This window comes from Triturus cristatus, chromosome 5_1, assembly GCF_964204655.1.
Source record: "Triturus cristatus chromosome 5_1, aTriCri1.1, whole genome shotgun sequence".
Lineage (NCBI taxonomy): Eukaryota > Metazoa > Chordata > Amphibia > Caudata > Salamandridae > Triturus > Triturus cristatus.
The window spans coordinates 281,430,404-281,446,787 of record NC_140587.1 but is presented as its reverse complement, the minus strand read 5'-3'; the positions used below and the strand labels follow the sequence as shown (position 1 = coordinate 281,446,787).

General features: G+C 42.5%; 1 protein-coding gene across 4 annotated transcripts in view; it reads left to right on the top strand.

Moving 5' to 3' along the window:
- The first annotated feature begins 6,428 nt into the window (after nt 1–6,428).
- Nucleotides 6,429–16,384, top strand: part of LOC146830728 (uncharacterized) — a 435,729-nt gene continuing 425,773 nt past the window's right edge. For all 4 annotated transcript variants that reach the window (XR_014961478.1, XR_014961480.1, XR_014961479.1 and 1 more), the window contains exon 1: nt 6,429–6,855. Coding sequence is in view for 1 of the 4 variants with exons in the window: in XM_085604947.1 (XP_085461073.1) it covers nt 6,735–6,855 (121 nt within the window). In the remaining 3 variants the exon portion in view is untranslated. The remainder of the gene's footprint in view (nt 6,856–16,384) is intronic.

Here is a 16,384-nt window from a genome sequence, read left to right as displayed (position 1 = left end):
ATCAATTTGAACTGAGGGGCAGAAATCAAGTTAAAACGAATCATTTGTATGATGACTACCAAAACATCACCAACACAGGAGATCACAGAGGGCCCAAATTTCAGTGACACAGGTGGTGCCAACAAACGCACTGTCTCATATCTTCCTTGGAATAACAGCACCATAATACTAGAGTATACGTTCTGTATATATGTTTAGAAATGTGAAAGGTGAGGAAAGTGAGTGATGGCAGCAACCCACATACCAAAGTTTCTCTCAAATTAATGGGCTTCGTAGGGGCAAGAGATACAACTCACAGCGCTTAGTTATCAATAGCAAATGTAATCACGGCTACCAACAGTTACAAACAATATTGGTGCAATTCCAGTACGATTTTGCAATGATAGATGATCAATCAAGTCCATAATTGTGTAGCTTACATGGATTCATATCAGGTACATGTAAATTGTGTTAACATTCAAAGTTCATTAGTAGAATACATCTTCTCATGTAGGTATGATAACGCAATACAATGGCTACAAATAGCTTTTCTATTATACATTGTACACGGTACAAAAATCAGCATACAAAAATTACATACTAAATACAAAAATGATGTATAATTTATTTCTTTTATTTATTTATAAAGTTGTCTATAGCGCGAACAAGATCCAGAGGGATAACAGAGCACTTTACAATATGATGGGAGGAAGGACAAAAGGAATATCTGTAACAATATCCATAAGAGGAAGGGAGAGAAGAAAATACAATGCAAAATACAACCAGGAGGGTAATACAGTAAAACAGGTGTAGGCGGGCAGCAAGAGTGAAACACAGTGTTCAATAAGGGGGAGCTGTATCAAAAGCAAGAACAAAAGTAGGAACAAAGTCAGCAGGTGCAATGTCAACGGGCCCGTGAGTCTAACCCTATAAGGGTATGAATTTGTTCATTAGGAATCTTTTGGCTTCCACTTTGAACGCTGTCAATGAGGAGATTCTGCGAACTTCCGGTGGGAGAGAGTTCCAAATCTTAGGGGCAGCTCCGGAGAAAGCTCGGTGACAACTTCTCTTTTTCTTAAGGATGACTGGTTTCAGGAGGAGGGTAGAGGCGCTTCTTGAAGCTCTTACGCCACAGGATAGTTTAAGTTTTTGCGCAAGGTACGTAGGAGTATTAAGGTGAAGGGCTTTGTGTGTAAGAACAGCAATCTTTAATTGAATTCGTGCTTCGAAGGGCAACCAATTTTTAGAACTGGGGATATATGATCTTTTCGCTTGGTATCTGTAACCAGTCTAGTAGCCGAGTTAAGAGCAGCCCTTAGTGGAGCCAGAGCGTATTTGGGAAGGCCACAGAGGGTAGCACTGCCGTAATCTAACCTCGGCAAGACAAGCACTTGGACCACTTGCTTGAAATCCTTTAGAGGAAGGAAAGGTTTGATATTTCTGAGGGATCTCATCAGGTGGTTAGCTCCTTTGCATACATTGCTGATATGACCTTTCATGTTCAAGTGCTTGTCTATGGTGATACTGAGAGACTTGGCTGTGTCCACGATGAGAGGCGTACAGTTGAAAGCAGTGAGGTGACTCAGCCAGAGGTCTAGCTTGGGGATGAGATTCGGAGGGGAGATGAGCAGGAATTCCGTTTTAGAGGTGTTGAGCAGTAGATGATTCTCCGTTAACCAGTTTTGGGTAAACATTAGGGTAGTATTGAGTGAGATGATGTTTTCAGAGGATGAGATTTTCAGATATAGTTGTGTGTCGTCCGCATACATGTGGAAGAGAATGTCCATGGAATTTAGAGAATGTGCAAGAGGTTCCAAGAAAAGATTGAAGAGGATAGGAGATAGAGCGGATCCTTGGGGGACCCCCATGAGTACGGGAGAGGGCTGGGAGAGAGAGTGGTTTGCCTTGACTCTTTGAGTTCTGTGATGAAGGAAGGATGAGAACCATTGTAACACCAGATCAGAAGAACCCATTCTATTTTGCAGGATAATTAGGAGGTTGTAATGATTAACTGTGTCAAATGCGGAGGAAATGTCGAGGAGGATCAGGAGGCAGGATTCATTTTGGTCGAGCATTATTAAAATGTCATCAAAAACGTGAGTGAGAGCCAATTTGGTGCTGTGCCACTTCCTAAAGCCCGATTGATGCTGGTCTAGGAGTTGGTAATTCTCTATGTGGATACAGAGTTGGGATTGCACACATTTTTCTAGTAGTTTCGCTAAAGTGGGGATGTTTGAAATGGGGCGGAAGTTATTGAGATCAGATTTGTCAGCGTTAGGTTTTTTTAGTATGGGTGTTACCGGAACTGCTTTAAGGCATTCTGGGATCATGCCTTGTGCTAGGGAAGCATTAACAATCCTAGTCCATGTGGGGATCAGTGCATTCTTGATTTCTTTGAAGATAGAAGGGGGCAGCGAGTCGCTGAATTGGTTGGAACGGTTGATATTCTGAAGAATCTTGAAGATATCATATTCACTAAATGTAGTAAAAGTGCCCCATGATGCATTGTTCTTGGAATTCTTGGAGGTCGATTTACGCCTTACAGAGGCAGCAATGGAAGAAGGTAGTAAAGCCTTCTTAGAAGCGAGGTCAGTGGAGATGATAATTGATTTCTCCGTGAAGAAGGCGGCAAGATCGTCGCAAGAGGGTGGGTTGCCACCAGGATCAGATTGGTTAGACCCAACAACTGATTGTTGTTTGACCAATTTAAAGAGTTTCTTGGGGCGGTTTGCCACTTGATCCAGTTGGTGCCTGAAGTAAGTCGCCTTAGCACTCTTGATTTGTTTGTTGTGTCGGCTCCTGGTGTCTCTAAGGAGGTTTAGTTGGTCCGAGGAGGAATTGACTCGCCATGACCATTCAAATGCCCTAAGGTTGCGGCGTTCTGAGTTTAAGTTTTCATTATACCAAGGTTTGGATATTTTTGTTGAGGCATTTTTTAGTTGGAGTGGAGCAATATTCTCCATGATGTTGGAGATGGTTGAATTGTAGGCGTCGGTGAGTGATTGAACCTCAACTATGTCTGCTTGGAAGGAGAAGGCAGATTTACAATGGGTAGCTAGTTCGTCAGAGTTTAATGCTCTTGTGTCCCTTTTCCAAATCTTAGATTTTTGTGGTCGAGCCTTCCTCATCCATACCTCCCTGTTGATATAAAAGAGGATACAGTGGTGGTTGGACCAGTCACAAGGGGTAATGGAATCTATGGAGATAGACTGCTCTTTAGAAATAATGAGGTCTAACGTTTCTCCTTTGTTATGAGTTGGTTGGACACAGTGCTGAATCAGATCATGATCAATTAAGAAAGATTTAATGCAAGATGCAGCGGGGTCGTTGGGGTTAGACCAATGAAGGTTGAAATCACCAAGGAAGATTTGGGACAGCGCTGAGTCGACATTACTAGAGATGATTTCCATTAGCTGCTCAGTGAAAGTGAGATTGTCACCCGGGGGGTGGTAAAAGGTGTGAAGTTTGCAAACCGGTAGGTTCATACTTGATATAGTGAGACAGAGGTTTTCACAGGAGGCAGGCGTCGAAGAGTCTGAGTGAGAAACCGAAAGTGTGTTTCTGTGAATACATGCTAGTTCCCCACCCAGAGTGTCAAGCCTAATTATGTCATGAGAGGGGGGTACTAGGAGTTCTAGAAACTCTTTGAATTGGTCAAACAACAATCAGTCGTTGGGTCTAACCAATCTGATCCTGGTGGCAACCCACCCTCTTGCGATGATCTTGCCGCCTTCTTCACAGAGAAATCAAGAATCATCTCCATTGACCTTGCCTCTAAGAAGGCTTTACTACCTTCTTCCATTGCTGCCTCACCCATTGACTCCTCTGTAAGGCGTAAATCGACCTCCACGAATAGGAGTGGAAGCTGGATTCAGCCAAGTTTCAGTGAGGATGATAATGTCTAAATCATTATGTTGCATGATATCGAAGATATCGGTGGCGTGTTTACTGGCTGACCTGCAGTTAAGTAGTACACATTTAAGACGGGGTAGATTTGGGGTGGGGAGATGACTGGGTGATGTTCACACAGGTGAGGTTGTTAGTATTACTGCAACTAAGATTGCGACGGGGTTCTCTGTACGGGTGAGAAAGGATGGAAGGAATTTGTCTCGGAGGGCCGAGGTTAGGTTCTGACAAGGTCTTGCTAGAGTTGTGAGAGTCATGTGGATCAGTGGTCGAAGGGTGGGACTCAGAACCTCTGTGGCAGGCGTTGGCGTTGAGTAGTGGGATAGATTCTGGGGTGGAGGGAACTAAAGGCTGGACCAAGTGATCAGTAGTCCTAGAGACCTCTCTAGGCCCGTTCGCAGAGGAGAGAAGTGATCATAGGGAAGGGATCAATTGTGGGTTCAAGATGGCCGCTGAGTAGGAGCCTCTCAGAGAAGCTCCCGGTTTGGGGATTACCAATTAGGTAGTTATCCCTGTATAAACCGTTTCTCACAGGCCCTCCTACCTGCAAGCCCTTGAACCGGATGGCTCACCCCCACCGAGGCACATGCGTGTATCCGAAGCTGTCTTCTGCTCACCCGCTGGATCTTATCACTGTGAATGCCTGGTCCCTGCCTTCACTGCCTGGTCACGGGCTCTGTTCGCCGCGGCTCCTTGATCGGTCCGTTGCTGCATTACAGTAGTAAGTCAAAAACAAGCGTAAGTGAAAAGGTTAGTGTTACAGTGTCAGTTAAGGGTAGAGATAGAGTTCTGGTTACGTTTAAGGTGAAAGTTAGGCTAAGGGTGCAAAGTAGTGCTATGGTTTAAAGTTATAAGTAAGCTTAGTCTGAGTAATTTTTAGATGTAGGGTTAATGGAGTTAGCCCTACTGCAAAGATTAAGATGAGAGTAAGGGTTAGTTTTAGCATGTCTGTTGGGTTTAACAGTAAAGATGAGTAAAGTGATAGAAGAAATTAGAAAAATGTTAACTAAATAATTCAAACTAATCTCCTTTTTAAAACAAATGAGCATTTTGCTTCATTTTCAAGCATTATTTGAACTTGAATTGTTTTTTGCTGTTGTTCCTTCATGCTTTTTTCATAGGATCCGTAGCATTCCTGCCCAGCTCTACAGTGGCATAATGCAAAAGTATGGTGGTGCCCCATGCAGAATAAGTTGGAGACCTTAACATTTTTGCCACATATTGCATGAGTGCTGAGAGCGTTCCGCCCCTAGAAGTCCTCTGTTCTAATGATGGCCCTTTAGGCAGACTGCCACTGAGAGGGGTCATCAGTTTTTTTATGGTGTTGGGGTTCTGGCCTGCATCCGGTGTTTGGGGTCCTCAGAAGGGATGGCTTAGTGAGCCTCTTTCGCCATAGCCGATACAAAATGTAGCACATGCCCCTGTGGTTTAAGAGTGCGCCTGCTTTGTACTGACCTCAGAAAGACAGGACTAAATTTTACTTATGAGATAGCCATGTCTTGGCAGTTGCTTGACTTGACAACTCTATCATTGCATTTAAAAATTATTTTACCACATTTTCGAAGGGGACTCTCCCACTATTATGTCCAGTGCTTAAAATGGAAAAATAGAAGTGCAGGTACTCTGTGCCTGAGTACCTGCTTGTTTCTGAGAAGTGCCGGTACTCTCCAATTAAAAGTATTGCATTTCTCTTGAGAAGTGCCGGTACTCTGCGTCTCAAAATAAAAAAGTGCCTGTACTCCGTACCGGAAAGTACCGGCCCATTTAAAGCACTGGTTATGTCTTGGAAAGTAAGCAAAAGGTCTACATGTCTCATTCTAACAGTGACTTCACCTAAAACATGACATTGTAAGACAAGTACAGAAATCTCTCAAAGATGTTTAGCAATTACAGACCTGTTGCACCGTCTCTAGATTATTTGTCCTGAGCTAAAGTTGAATGGTAATGAGCTATAATTTCTGGAAGAAACTCTTAATCCAATGAGCTAGCCACTGTAGAAATTTGCTCTACTGTGGCAGTATTAGATTTGAGGAAATTCAGCTAGAGTATTCTCCACCAGATTTAGCGTTTCATCCAAAAATTGGTGATTTCACCCCAAAACACCCAATAAAGCACCTAGTGTGATTTAGTTTAAATACTCTAATAATTCAGATGGAGGAAGACGACTACCAAACAGTACAATAACGTGGAGAGTAATATTGTGGCACTTTTAGACGTAAATCTACTTGTCAACCTGTTGCCTCGTGAATGATGGTGAGTTCTGACATTTAAAAGGGTGATCCCATTAGAGTGGATAAACGATTTTAGGAAGGTGATGCTGGTTTTCAAATAGGGGGACATTTTTAAGTCTGTGGGGCTATGTTGCTTTTCAGGAGAGTGTGTTGGCAGGATTATAAACCACATCTTTATTCATTCAAGACCGATTGTCAATCATCATGAAGCATAGAAAGCGTGTCTCGGCCCTCTTTGGGAAGCCGTGTTTTACTTGAAGCCTGCCTGGTTCATGTCATGTGACAGGGTCTTGCAGGACAGCGTGTGCCAAAGGGCTGAACCCAGCTGATGCGCCGAGGCCGAAGAAGCGGCAGATAAGTTGGCAAAGCCCTCATTTTCAGAGTTGCCTAAAGCGGAGAGCATTAGATGCTTCCGTCCTCATCCGAGCACAACGGAGGCAGCCCTACAAGGGCGAGCCCCCTACCGACGTAGCTCTCAGCTTCGGAGCGCGAGCCACACTGCTGCAGCCTGAGAGGGGGTGTGTGCTACAGTGAGCGTGTGTGCGTGCGTGTGCCTGCAGTGATGTCACAGCACTGTACTCGGAGCTTTCCACTGAGGCGAGCGCGTGCTCCGAGCACATGGAGCCAGGCAGAGCAGCTCGGCGCAGAGCAGAGGATCTCTTTTTACAATCCGGACCGTCTCCCCATCCGGGGATGGATTCTAGGATTTCCCAAAGAGCTCGGGAGGGCTGCAACTTCGGTAAGTGAGGACGAGCCTGGGCTTCTGCCCGTCAAATCTTGCATTTCGAGCAGTGGCTTCCAAAGAGCACTTGGGGCATCAGAGCCATGTTTATTTTGTATATTTACAGGTAGTCGGTACCTTTATTTGAATTTAAACTGGGCTTCTTTATTCGATTATATAGAAAAGAAATATATCATGCTTGCCATCTTGCCTGCGGGCTGTATCCTCTCGGCCATAGCTGTGACAGTAATGTTTCAAAAGCTGGAATCACTGCTGGTGTGACCATATCGTCGAGGTGCTCGAATGTTGACCTGTGCACCTGAGTGTGAATTTTATCTTGTCTGGTTCAGATAGTCGATAACGCAGGCATTAACCCCCTTCCCCACCCCCATCACTCTCACCCTCTCCATATTACAGCCATTTTGAGTACATCATTGCTGCTTCCTTCTAATGTCAAACCACTTATATGTACATTAGTACGGTTTCACAGTACACGGTGTTTGTCCTTTTTACATTCATTTTATGTAATTATCTGGGTGGGACTGAATTATATACCTGTATTATAAGTTGGGTTCGTTGATACATGTGTAAATTAGACACTGCAAACCTAGTCATACACTATCTGAAAAGGCGAAAAGTGAAATTACAGTCTTTTTCACACAATGTAGATGTTTGTAAGTTTGTGTGCTCAAAGGCTGTGTTCAGCGTAGGAGTTGCTGCAGCGTAATTTTAGGCCCCAAAGCAGTGCGCACAACCAAAATAAAGAGTGATCAATGTTTATAAAGAAAAATGATATTAAAGTGGAAGTAATAGAGGAACCCATAACGTTTATATTGTTTCGCACCTAAGCATATCTCATTTTTGAAAACTGTCCGTTTTCAAGGCAGTGTGAGTGTTGCAAATGCATTTCTTTGTCAAATTCTATAATCTCAACCCAGAAGCAATAGATTGCCATGAGATATCTATGTGCAATATTTAATGAAAATACCTTACTCACTGGCATGTGGCTGATATAATATTGGTGGTGTGTGTTATCAATAAGTTACAAAGAGAATTGCTGTGCAACTCGAGTACTGTAGTTGCCACAGAAAATAGGGGGTGTTTTTTACACTATTTTATCTGATTTCTTGCAACTAAGAGAGAGAACTTTATTAGTGAATTGGAACAGACCTTTTATTTAGGGAAGGGAGGGAGGGACGGAACACTACCTCTTCCATCCAGTCCATTCTCAAATCAATTCAATTGTATATATCTTTGTCTGAAAAAACGAATACATGTGTCCACTTTGCTGTAGAGCTATTGAAATAGACTTATTGTCTTTTCTTGTGGTTCACAATTACAGAGAATCTGTTGCGATAGGTACCTGTAAGAGTAATCATTGCTTGCCTCCAAGTAATTTATTTTTACCTAAATACTCATTGGGAAGTGTGAGCTGGCTGGGACTGTCCTTGTCTTCATTAGAAGGCCTTTGTGTTCCATGATTTGCTTTATGGCAAGCATTCTCCAATCTTTGCTCGATGACCAGCCACATGCATTTATTGACTAATCTAAATTTGCTCATATTTTTGTTTTTCCTTGGTCGACACTGAAGGCCATTACAGAAAGGCCATTCAATTCTTACATTAATATCACATGTAGCCATGTTGGTTTGGAAACAGCTTTGCTTCTCTTTTCACGCGGAGCAATGCCTCGTAGTATGACAGGGAAATGACATTTTTTTGTTAGACTCTGTAGGTATTTTTGAGTTTGCGAGCACAGGAACTATGTCGCTGCCACGTTCAACATGAGCGTTGGCTGTTGGCCAGTGGTTTGGCTGCGTTGTATTTATAGGCCGAGAACTGCATGAGCAGCCAAAAAAGCATGTTCAGTTTTTATAAATAAGTATTTACTTAACAGTGGGACTAATGGAGGAGTATGCAGCTCTTATAATGTCTCAAACTTAATGATTTCTTATTGGCTAGAAAGCTGCACACGCGCCGTGTGAAAGGGCAGTTTTTGAGATGTATGTTTCTCATGAGTTGTTTTTTTATGCAGTCCAAAATGGCTGCCAAGCTTTACGGCCACAGAGTAATAACACATTCTAATTTGATGTACCTTTACCAGTTGTAGCACTGCATAATATTTGATTTAATATACACCTCCTTTTACCACAGCCTGTTTTCTTTATCTTCTCCCCCTTACACTTCCACAAGATAAAAATGACTACCTCCTTGTGAATTCTGTATAGATGCTCCCCTCATATCACCTAAACATTGTAAATATGAGCATTCCTCTGAGTAAATTCTGTATATAGCATTCAATATTTTCTTATTTCGATTTCACACTAATATTGTATCCCTCTTCTCTGTACTGTATATACACAAGACCACAGTTTATTTTATGAGGACCTCATGCATCATACTCTTATTCTATTTTTTATATTTTTTTACCCTGTGTGACTCGATGTTTCATCATCTTGTGTATGTATGTATACTTGTAATACAATGTTTCTATGCAAAAGTACTCTGTAGTCGCTGGCCCTTGTACGTGTAATGCACAATTTCATAGATAAATAGGCATCTATACTACTGAGGCAGCGGTTGAATAAATCTACCAGTACTCTTTTGTCTTTTGATTCGGGGCACATAATCTGGAACTGATTGTTAAATTACAGAGACAGCTTGTGATCCTGATTAAAATCTCAGTAGAGTTCTACGCTATTTTTTACTTCAGCATTAACTGGTTTGCCATTTTAAAACTCGTTTCGTAAACTTAAATGAAAACATCCATTAAACCCAAGAGTATTTTTTTTAATTCTATTTGGACTTGGTTTTATATTCCTTAAACAGAAACGTTTTATCTGCTGACCAAAGACACTTTGATTTATTTATGTATTTTTAAGTTTTCGTATAGTGCGTATAATTACCGTTTTGTAAATTGAGGCTTGAAATCAGCCATCAGCAATTAAACAATTACAATCAGACAATGGTTCATTTGCTAAAAATGTACATTTATACATTTAACAACGAATACAATTCAAGTGGATAAGTAATAATGAAACATTGCATTTCTTACAAAACTTGCACATGCTGTAAAATAATCAGAAGCATATTCAATTAAGGTTTGCAAGCGTCGGGTAACAGGCAAGGAAAACATTTTTTTTTTTTTAGTTTTCTTCTTAATTGTAAATAACACAATAACCTCCTAGCGACCAGTCGTGCAGGTTGAACTGTGCAAGTTGCACTAGACCTGCCCCAGCACCAATGCAGGTAAAATAAAGGCTAACTGTAACATGGTGGTATTGAAAACGTGTGTTCCAGGGCACAAGTCCTAAAAAAAGAAGTGGGGGGACGCTGTCACCGGAAGTGACGAGAAGTGGGGGGACGCTGTCACCGGAAGTGACGTCACAACAGGAATCTCATGGGTATTCATATGCCTTTAGATGAAAGGTGGTCTGCACCCTACCTCGCGGAGGCTGCGTTTAATCCCCCCGCAGTGGGAGTGTCTCTCAGATGTCAGGCCCAATACTTCTTCGTGTAGCTGCTGGTTCGAGCTCTGCAGTATGTCAGGAGATCTTGCCGTTTGTGGAACGGCTTCCTTGGTGACGGAATTTGCTTTCGCGACTGGCGAAAACAAATCGTCCGGCATTACATTGTTGGGCATGTTTGTGCTGTTCTTGGCAACGGGCCCCGCAATGATGCCAAAGAGTGAAGTCCAGCTTTTGGGCAGGGGGGACGGCATCCACCCGTTAAAACCTGGTAAAATAAGTGGGGGGACGCCGTCCACCCGCGTGGTACCCCGACTCGAGCCCTGGTGTGTTCTTTGTAGTCCATTTCTCCTTATGCTCAAATTATTTTAAATATTTTAATGAGGCATTTCTTGACTTGTTTGATAGGCTAGAGTTGATCCAGAAAGCATTTGTGCATGTGTCAATGCTAAAAGGGACTTATAATTTAGGTGCTAAAATCCACTGGTTCTGAGTGTTATGGGATTTAACATGTGGACAGGAACATTATGTCTGGCAAATCCAACCGTGCGCTACACATTCTGAGTTTATAGAGTGTTCTACAGCGCAAACATAACCTGAATGTTTCAAGACACTGTACAAGGTAATCATTTGGCTAAAGTACAGTGCTACAATAATAGGGTTGACAGTAGTATGCTCAAATTACGACAGTGTGGCATTGATTGGGATGAAAGTTTGCAGCAAAAATCAGTATGGGGGTGGGGATGCCCTGTCCTGAGCGTCAAAAATCTTCCATTTGATGACATGCAGACATGTGGATATTCTGTCCTGCCACTTTCTGTAGTTTCCTACTGTTTCCTGGGGCTCCCAGTGATCTTCCTACCGTGATGGTCTCATAGGGCGGGGAGGTTACGTGGGAAGAATATTTTCATCTGTTTTGGGTATCCAGATGACCGGCCCACTGTAATTGTCTCCTAGGGTAGGGAGGTTCATGGTGGGAAGAATTGTTCATTAAAATAATTTTGACTTCCTTCTTGAAAATGGCAAACAAAGGGTTGGACGAATTTCAGGTGGAAGGAAGTTCCTGAGTCTGGGAGTTCTGCTAGAAAAGGATCGAGCATAGGCGCTGCTTTTCATGAATTTCGGACTTTTCCGTAGTAGGGAGCTGACACTGCGAAGGGAGTGGGTTCCCCTTGCGTTGTGAAACCGTGTGCTAGTTATTTGGGTATGCCTAAATGTACAAATTTGTGTGTCCGACAGGCTAGCTTTATCATGCTTTTATTGGAAGCAACTTGAGATGTACAAGAGATAGAGTAATGTCTATGAAGTATCTCATACCGGTTGCCTGTCTTGCTGCTGCGTTGTGGGGTGCCCCGAGCAGAGCCAGGAGATTTTGATGTACCAATGAACGTAGCAATACCACAGTCTAGTCTGGGTAGTCCAAGGCTTGCACTACGTTTTGGGAATCTGGTAGATGTCAGGGGCTGGACGTTGCACCAGTGACATCTTCCTTTTCCAGTGGAACTGACAAAGATGAGGGTAACCCCTTTTAGTAGCCACGGGCTCGTCCAGTGCTGGAATAACGAGATGCACCTTAGAATGAACCCCAATGGGAGTGAAAAAATCACAAAGACTAAAAACCTTCTAAGAGGAGATGGTAAGGAGACCATTAAAGGAGGAAGGCTGTAAGGATAGGAAGGCAGGAGTCGCTCCTTCTCGAGTCTGCAAGAGGGCATGCCGAAGCAAGCTTCTCACTTGGACCCAGAGGACCGCCGGTCGAACCACCGAGACTCGTGCAGAGGTTTATCTGGAGGCCTACTGAAAAGTGATTATACCAAACGCCATGAGAAAGGCCATAATAGTCATGGTGCCTAAACCTATCAGGGGTCCTTGCTAACTAGTCTCATATACGCCCCTGTCCGTGTTAAATGTTGATACAACAAAAGTGCTCTCCAGAGTGATGGACATCAGACTCCTGCCCATAGTGGGGACCCTGGTGCACGAGGACCAATGTGGATTTATCCCAGATCACAGTACTTTGATGAACGTTAGGCGCAAGCGCCATGTCATGCATAGAGAACTCCTTTGGAGGGTGGCCTTATGCACTCAATATTGAAAAGGTCTTTGACTCTTTCATTTGAGAATACACTTTGATATTTTGGCCAGGTGTGGCCGGTACAGGTAAGAGCTGTGACCGGGGGGAATGTTGGGGGGCATTGACAGACGACGGTACTAGTAAAATAAATAAATAAAACACTTACCTTGCGCTCGCCAGGTCAGCAATGCAGCGAGCGCAAGATAAGTGGTTTTATTTGTTTTATTTATTTATTTTTCGTATCCCTGCCCCCGTCCCTCTGCTCTTACCTGTACCGGCCACACCAGATTTTGGCCAAAATGGGTGGCAAACTCTTGTGAAAATGGATTAGAGAAGTACAAGGCAGGCCTGCCTCCTGTCTCTGCTGGTCATCGCCTTGGCAATGGAGCATATGGCCTTAAGACTGTGCCTAAGGATGCATCCTTGGTGTATGGGGGTAGGGGATACTCATCACATAGTATCAATGTATGCAGACGACACCCTAGTTTATCTGACTCATCCTGGGGAGTCTTTCCCCATCCTCTTATTGGAATTGGATTAATTTGTGTTGCTTTCGCGCCTTTGGGTAAATAATCAGAAGACTGCCATAAGCTCGTGCGAGCTGGAGGCGAGGCTCTTAGACTGATCTCTACCAGCAAGCAAGATACATTGGGAACAGAGAACGTTCTGATATTTGGGAGTCTGGGTGGAGGAAACTACAGCTTTGTGCTATCAGCTTAATGTTGGGAGGGTTTTGCAGGGAATTAAGGCCTCAATAGTTTTCTGGAACTCTCTCCCACTCTCGATAATGGATAGAGTGGCGCTTGCAAAGATGGTGCTAATGCCCGATGCCTATTCGCACTAAAAAATGCAAGGTATGCGGTGCCAAGAGCAACCTTTGAGTGTTGGGTAACCTGCTATTTTCATTGGTGTGGGCAGCTTAAAAAGGAGTAGCTTCCGGTGGGGAGGTCTGAAAATGGATAGGGAGTGTGATGGGCTGGGTCTACCAGACCTGGAAGTGTACTACATTGCTTCACCACTGCAGCATGCAGCTAAATGTTGTGATGACTAATCGGATTTGAACTTGATGGGGCTTTATTTTTCAGTTCTGATGAACTCCTTATTTGCTCACTTATTCATGGGGAAAGTAGGCCAGTCAATGATCCAAGATGCATTGTTGTTAATTTTCGTCCTTAGCTCTTTAGTGTTTATGAGGGGAAAAATGATTGATTTGTCCTAAACTCTATGACATGGGGCTCCAACCTTATGTGTAGCGGGAACTACTTGTGATCAATGAAAACCACCCTGAGCTACTGCCTAATATACTTGTGTCCGCTAAGGTACATAACATTCAAGTATCTTAAACACTTTCTCTATAGTATCCAAGTCCAGCTCTAGTGAACATACAGCAATAATACACCATTAGCTTTAAAGCAAATTTGATCTTTTTGGCGCCCCCCCCCCCCCCATGTACCGGTTTTGTCAGTTGTTTATGAATCACACTGAGAGGAGAGAGTCTACTTTAGACGTGTTCTCATTGCCATGCAAGTCTCATTATGAAAGTTTGGGCATGAAGGACCATTACCAATAATATATATTGCAAGGCCCATGCAGACATCACAGGTATCTACAAGTAAACATATCTCTGCAGTGACCACCACGCTGTACAGCTGTAAGGCAACAATGACACACACATAAATCCATGGAGAGATTGCTTTCGGCAGCCAAGCACTCTTTAACAACGTAAGAAAGGAAAGTAAAAAAGAAAGCATGAAAGAGGGAAAATTAAGTGAAAGTAAATAAAGAGGTAGAAAGAGATGAAAACAAGTACAGAGCAAGTCAGAAACAAAAATGAGGTAAGTAAAGAGAAAAGGAGAGCAAATATAGAACAAGTCGAATAGGAAAGAGAGGATTAAAAAAGTAAGAAAGACATTGTCAAAGGAAAGAAAGAAAGAAGAAGATAAGAAATACAGAAGCAAAGACCAGGAAAGAAAAGCATAAAGGGAGAAAGAAAGAGAACAACATGAAAGGAGGTTATAGAGAGAAAGGAGGAGGGAAAGAAAGAGGCAGAACAATAAATTAAGGAGAGAAAAGGGATAGAAGTAGAGTGAGAAAGGAAGGAAGAGTGAAAGGAAGAAATTGGAAAAGAAAGAAAGAATAAAGAAAAGACAAGAGAATTTGAGAAAAATCAAGAAGGAGAGAATCTGGTGAGAAAAAGAAAAAGGAGAAAAGAGAGCAAAGGGAAGCAGAAAAAAGAAAACGGAGAAAACAGAACGAAATAGTGAAAAAAGGAGACAAGTAGCGACAGAAAGAAAGTGAAAGAAAATAAATAAAAAATAGTTTTTACAGAAGAGATTGGGCTACATGTCGTTGCATTTTCAGATTTCTAGGCCATAATGGAAAGCATTGCACTGTGTTTAAAGTACTGCCTTAGCATTTGAGCAGCTGGATACTTTCAAAACAGCTGACAATTGTCACGTGTGCGTTACTATGAAGCTTGCGATCGACCTGTTGGAGACCCCAGTATTACCAAAAGTGAAGGGCTCTGCTGCACCACAATGCTAATCTGACGAAGATCGATATTGTTTGTATTATCCAGGTACTGTTTGTCCTGTGGATCTCCCATGAAATTGACAAAAGTCTGATACACAGCTCTTGAAAAATCATTGTGGGGTTTCTTTGCCTCTCGATCTAATTAAAAAATCAAGGCCTTTTGTTTTTACTAAAATTATATATATATACTTGCAGGAGTTTTCAACATGCCCTCTTCATCCATCTATCTGTTGTTATGTCATTCACATTTTCCACGCTGTGTTTTTCTCATTTTTCTTCTGCCGACAACACCATACAGCATGGGGCAATGGATCAGCCCACTTTAGCCATAGGCTAATTTTACTGTTGGTGATGGCATTCCACTTTTTACAAAAAGCACATCCACAATAAAAACAGACTCCTTCAGTGGTAGGGACTGCTATGACAGTGTGTTCTTTTTGAGACCCAAACATTGCTTTGCTTTTAGCACTTTTTATGTCAAAGCCTACCAGACGGCACAGTTGTCTGGTTTGCTAAATGCATCTTGGGGACATTCAGAAAGCTGACCCATGGATGAATTCTGCCTCTTTGCTTACTATTGGTTTTGTGGTTTGTAACTCTTTCTGCCTTTCTATTTGCTGGCTTTATTTGTCTTAGGTTGTGTTCGACCCTCCCATTGCCCAAACATTGTTTAATGTATTCTTCCACAAACTCACTTTCTGTAAACAAGCCTTTACATCTTGTTCTTTTCCTGTCACATTTGCTGTGCATTCAAAGACATAGGTCAGATGTCAAGCTCTCTCTTCCAAGGGAATCTGTTGTTTACTTTCCTATCTATGACTTCAAAATAAGAGAAGTTAAGGGACAGTCCTGCTGAGTATCCATGTAAGAAGAGCGGGGTTAGGATGTTTATTTTTTCTAGCACACAATAAAAATAATTATGCTGTTGTTTCAGAATATATCAGAAGTACTACAAATGAAGCACATTTGTTTTCTAATTCTGAAGTGTTGTGGAAACAAATATTTGAATAGGATCAAAATACAGCAGTACACGGAGGATGACATTTGCACACATTATCGTTTTTGTGCAGTAAATCCATGTTTCGGTGCAAATGTAATGATCATTTAAATTGAAAAATGTGTTGTCTGCAATGGCAGTGCACTACCACACCATGCATATTCCACACTATGCCACTCCACTCTGTCATACTGTGGAAATGTGGATTTTCCTGATCAGTTGTGTCCCCTATCTTGGACCCCAACGGTTCTATATGCATGTTACAAATGCATGTGTGTTCCCTCCAGTTCCAGTTTCCAAGACGCAAACATATGTGTGTCTACCGTCGACATGTTCCCTGTCAGATCCGCCATCAATGGGCTGGATATTCAATTCCTAAGTATGAAAAGCCACCGACTTTATATGGCTAAGGTACTCCATTTTTACAGTTCAGGCAAGTAGGCCCGATTCTTTCCTCAAAGCCTTTCCCTGCTCTCTG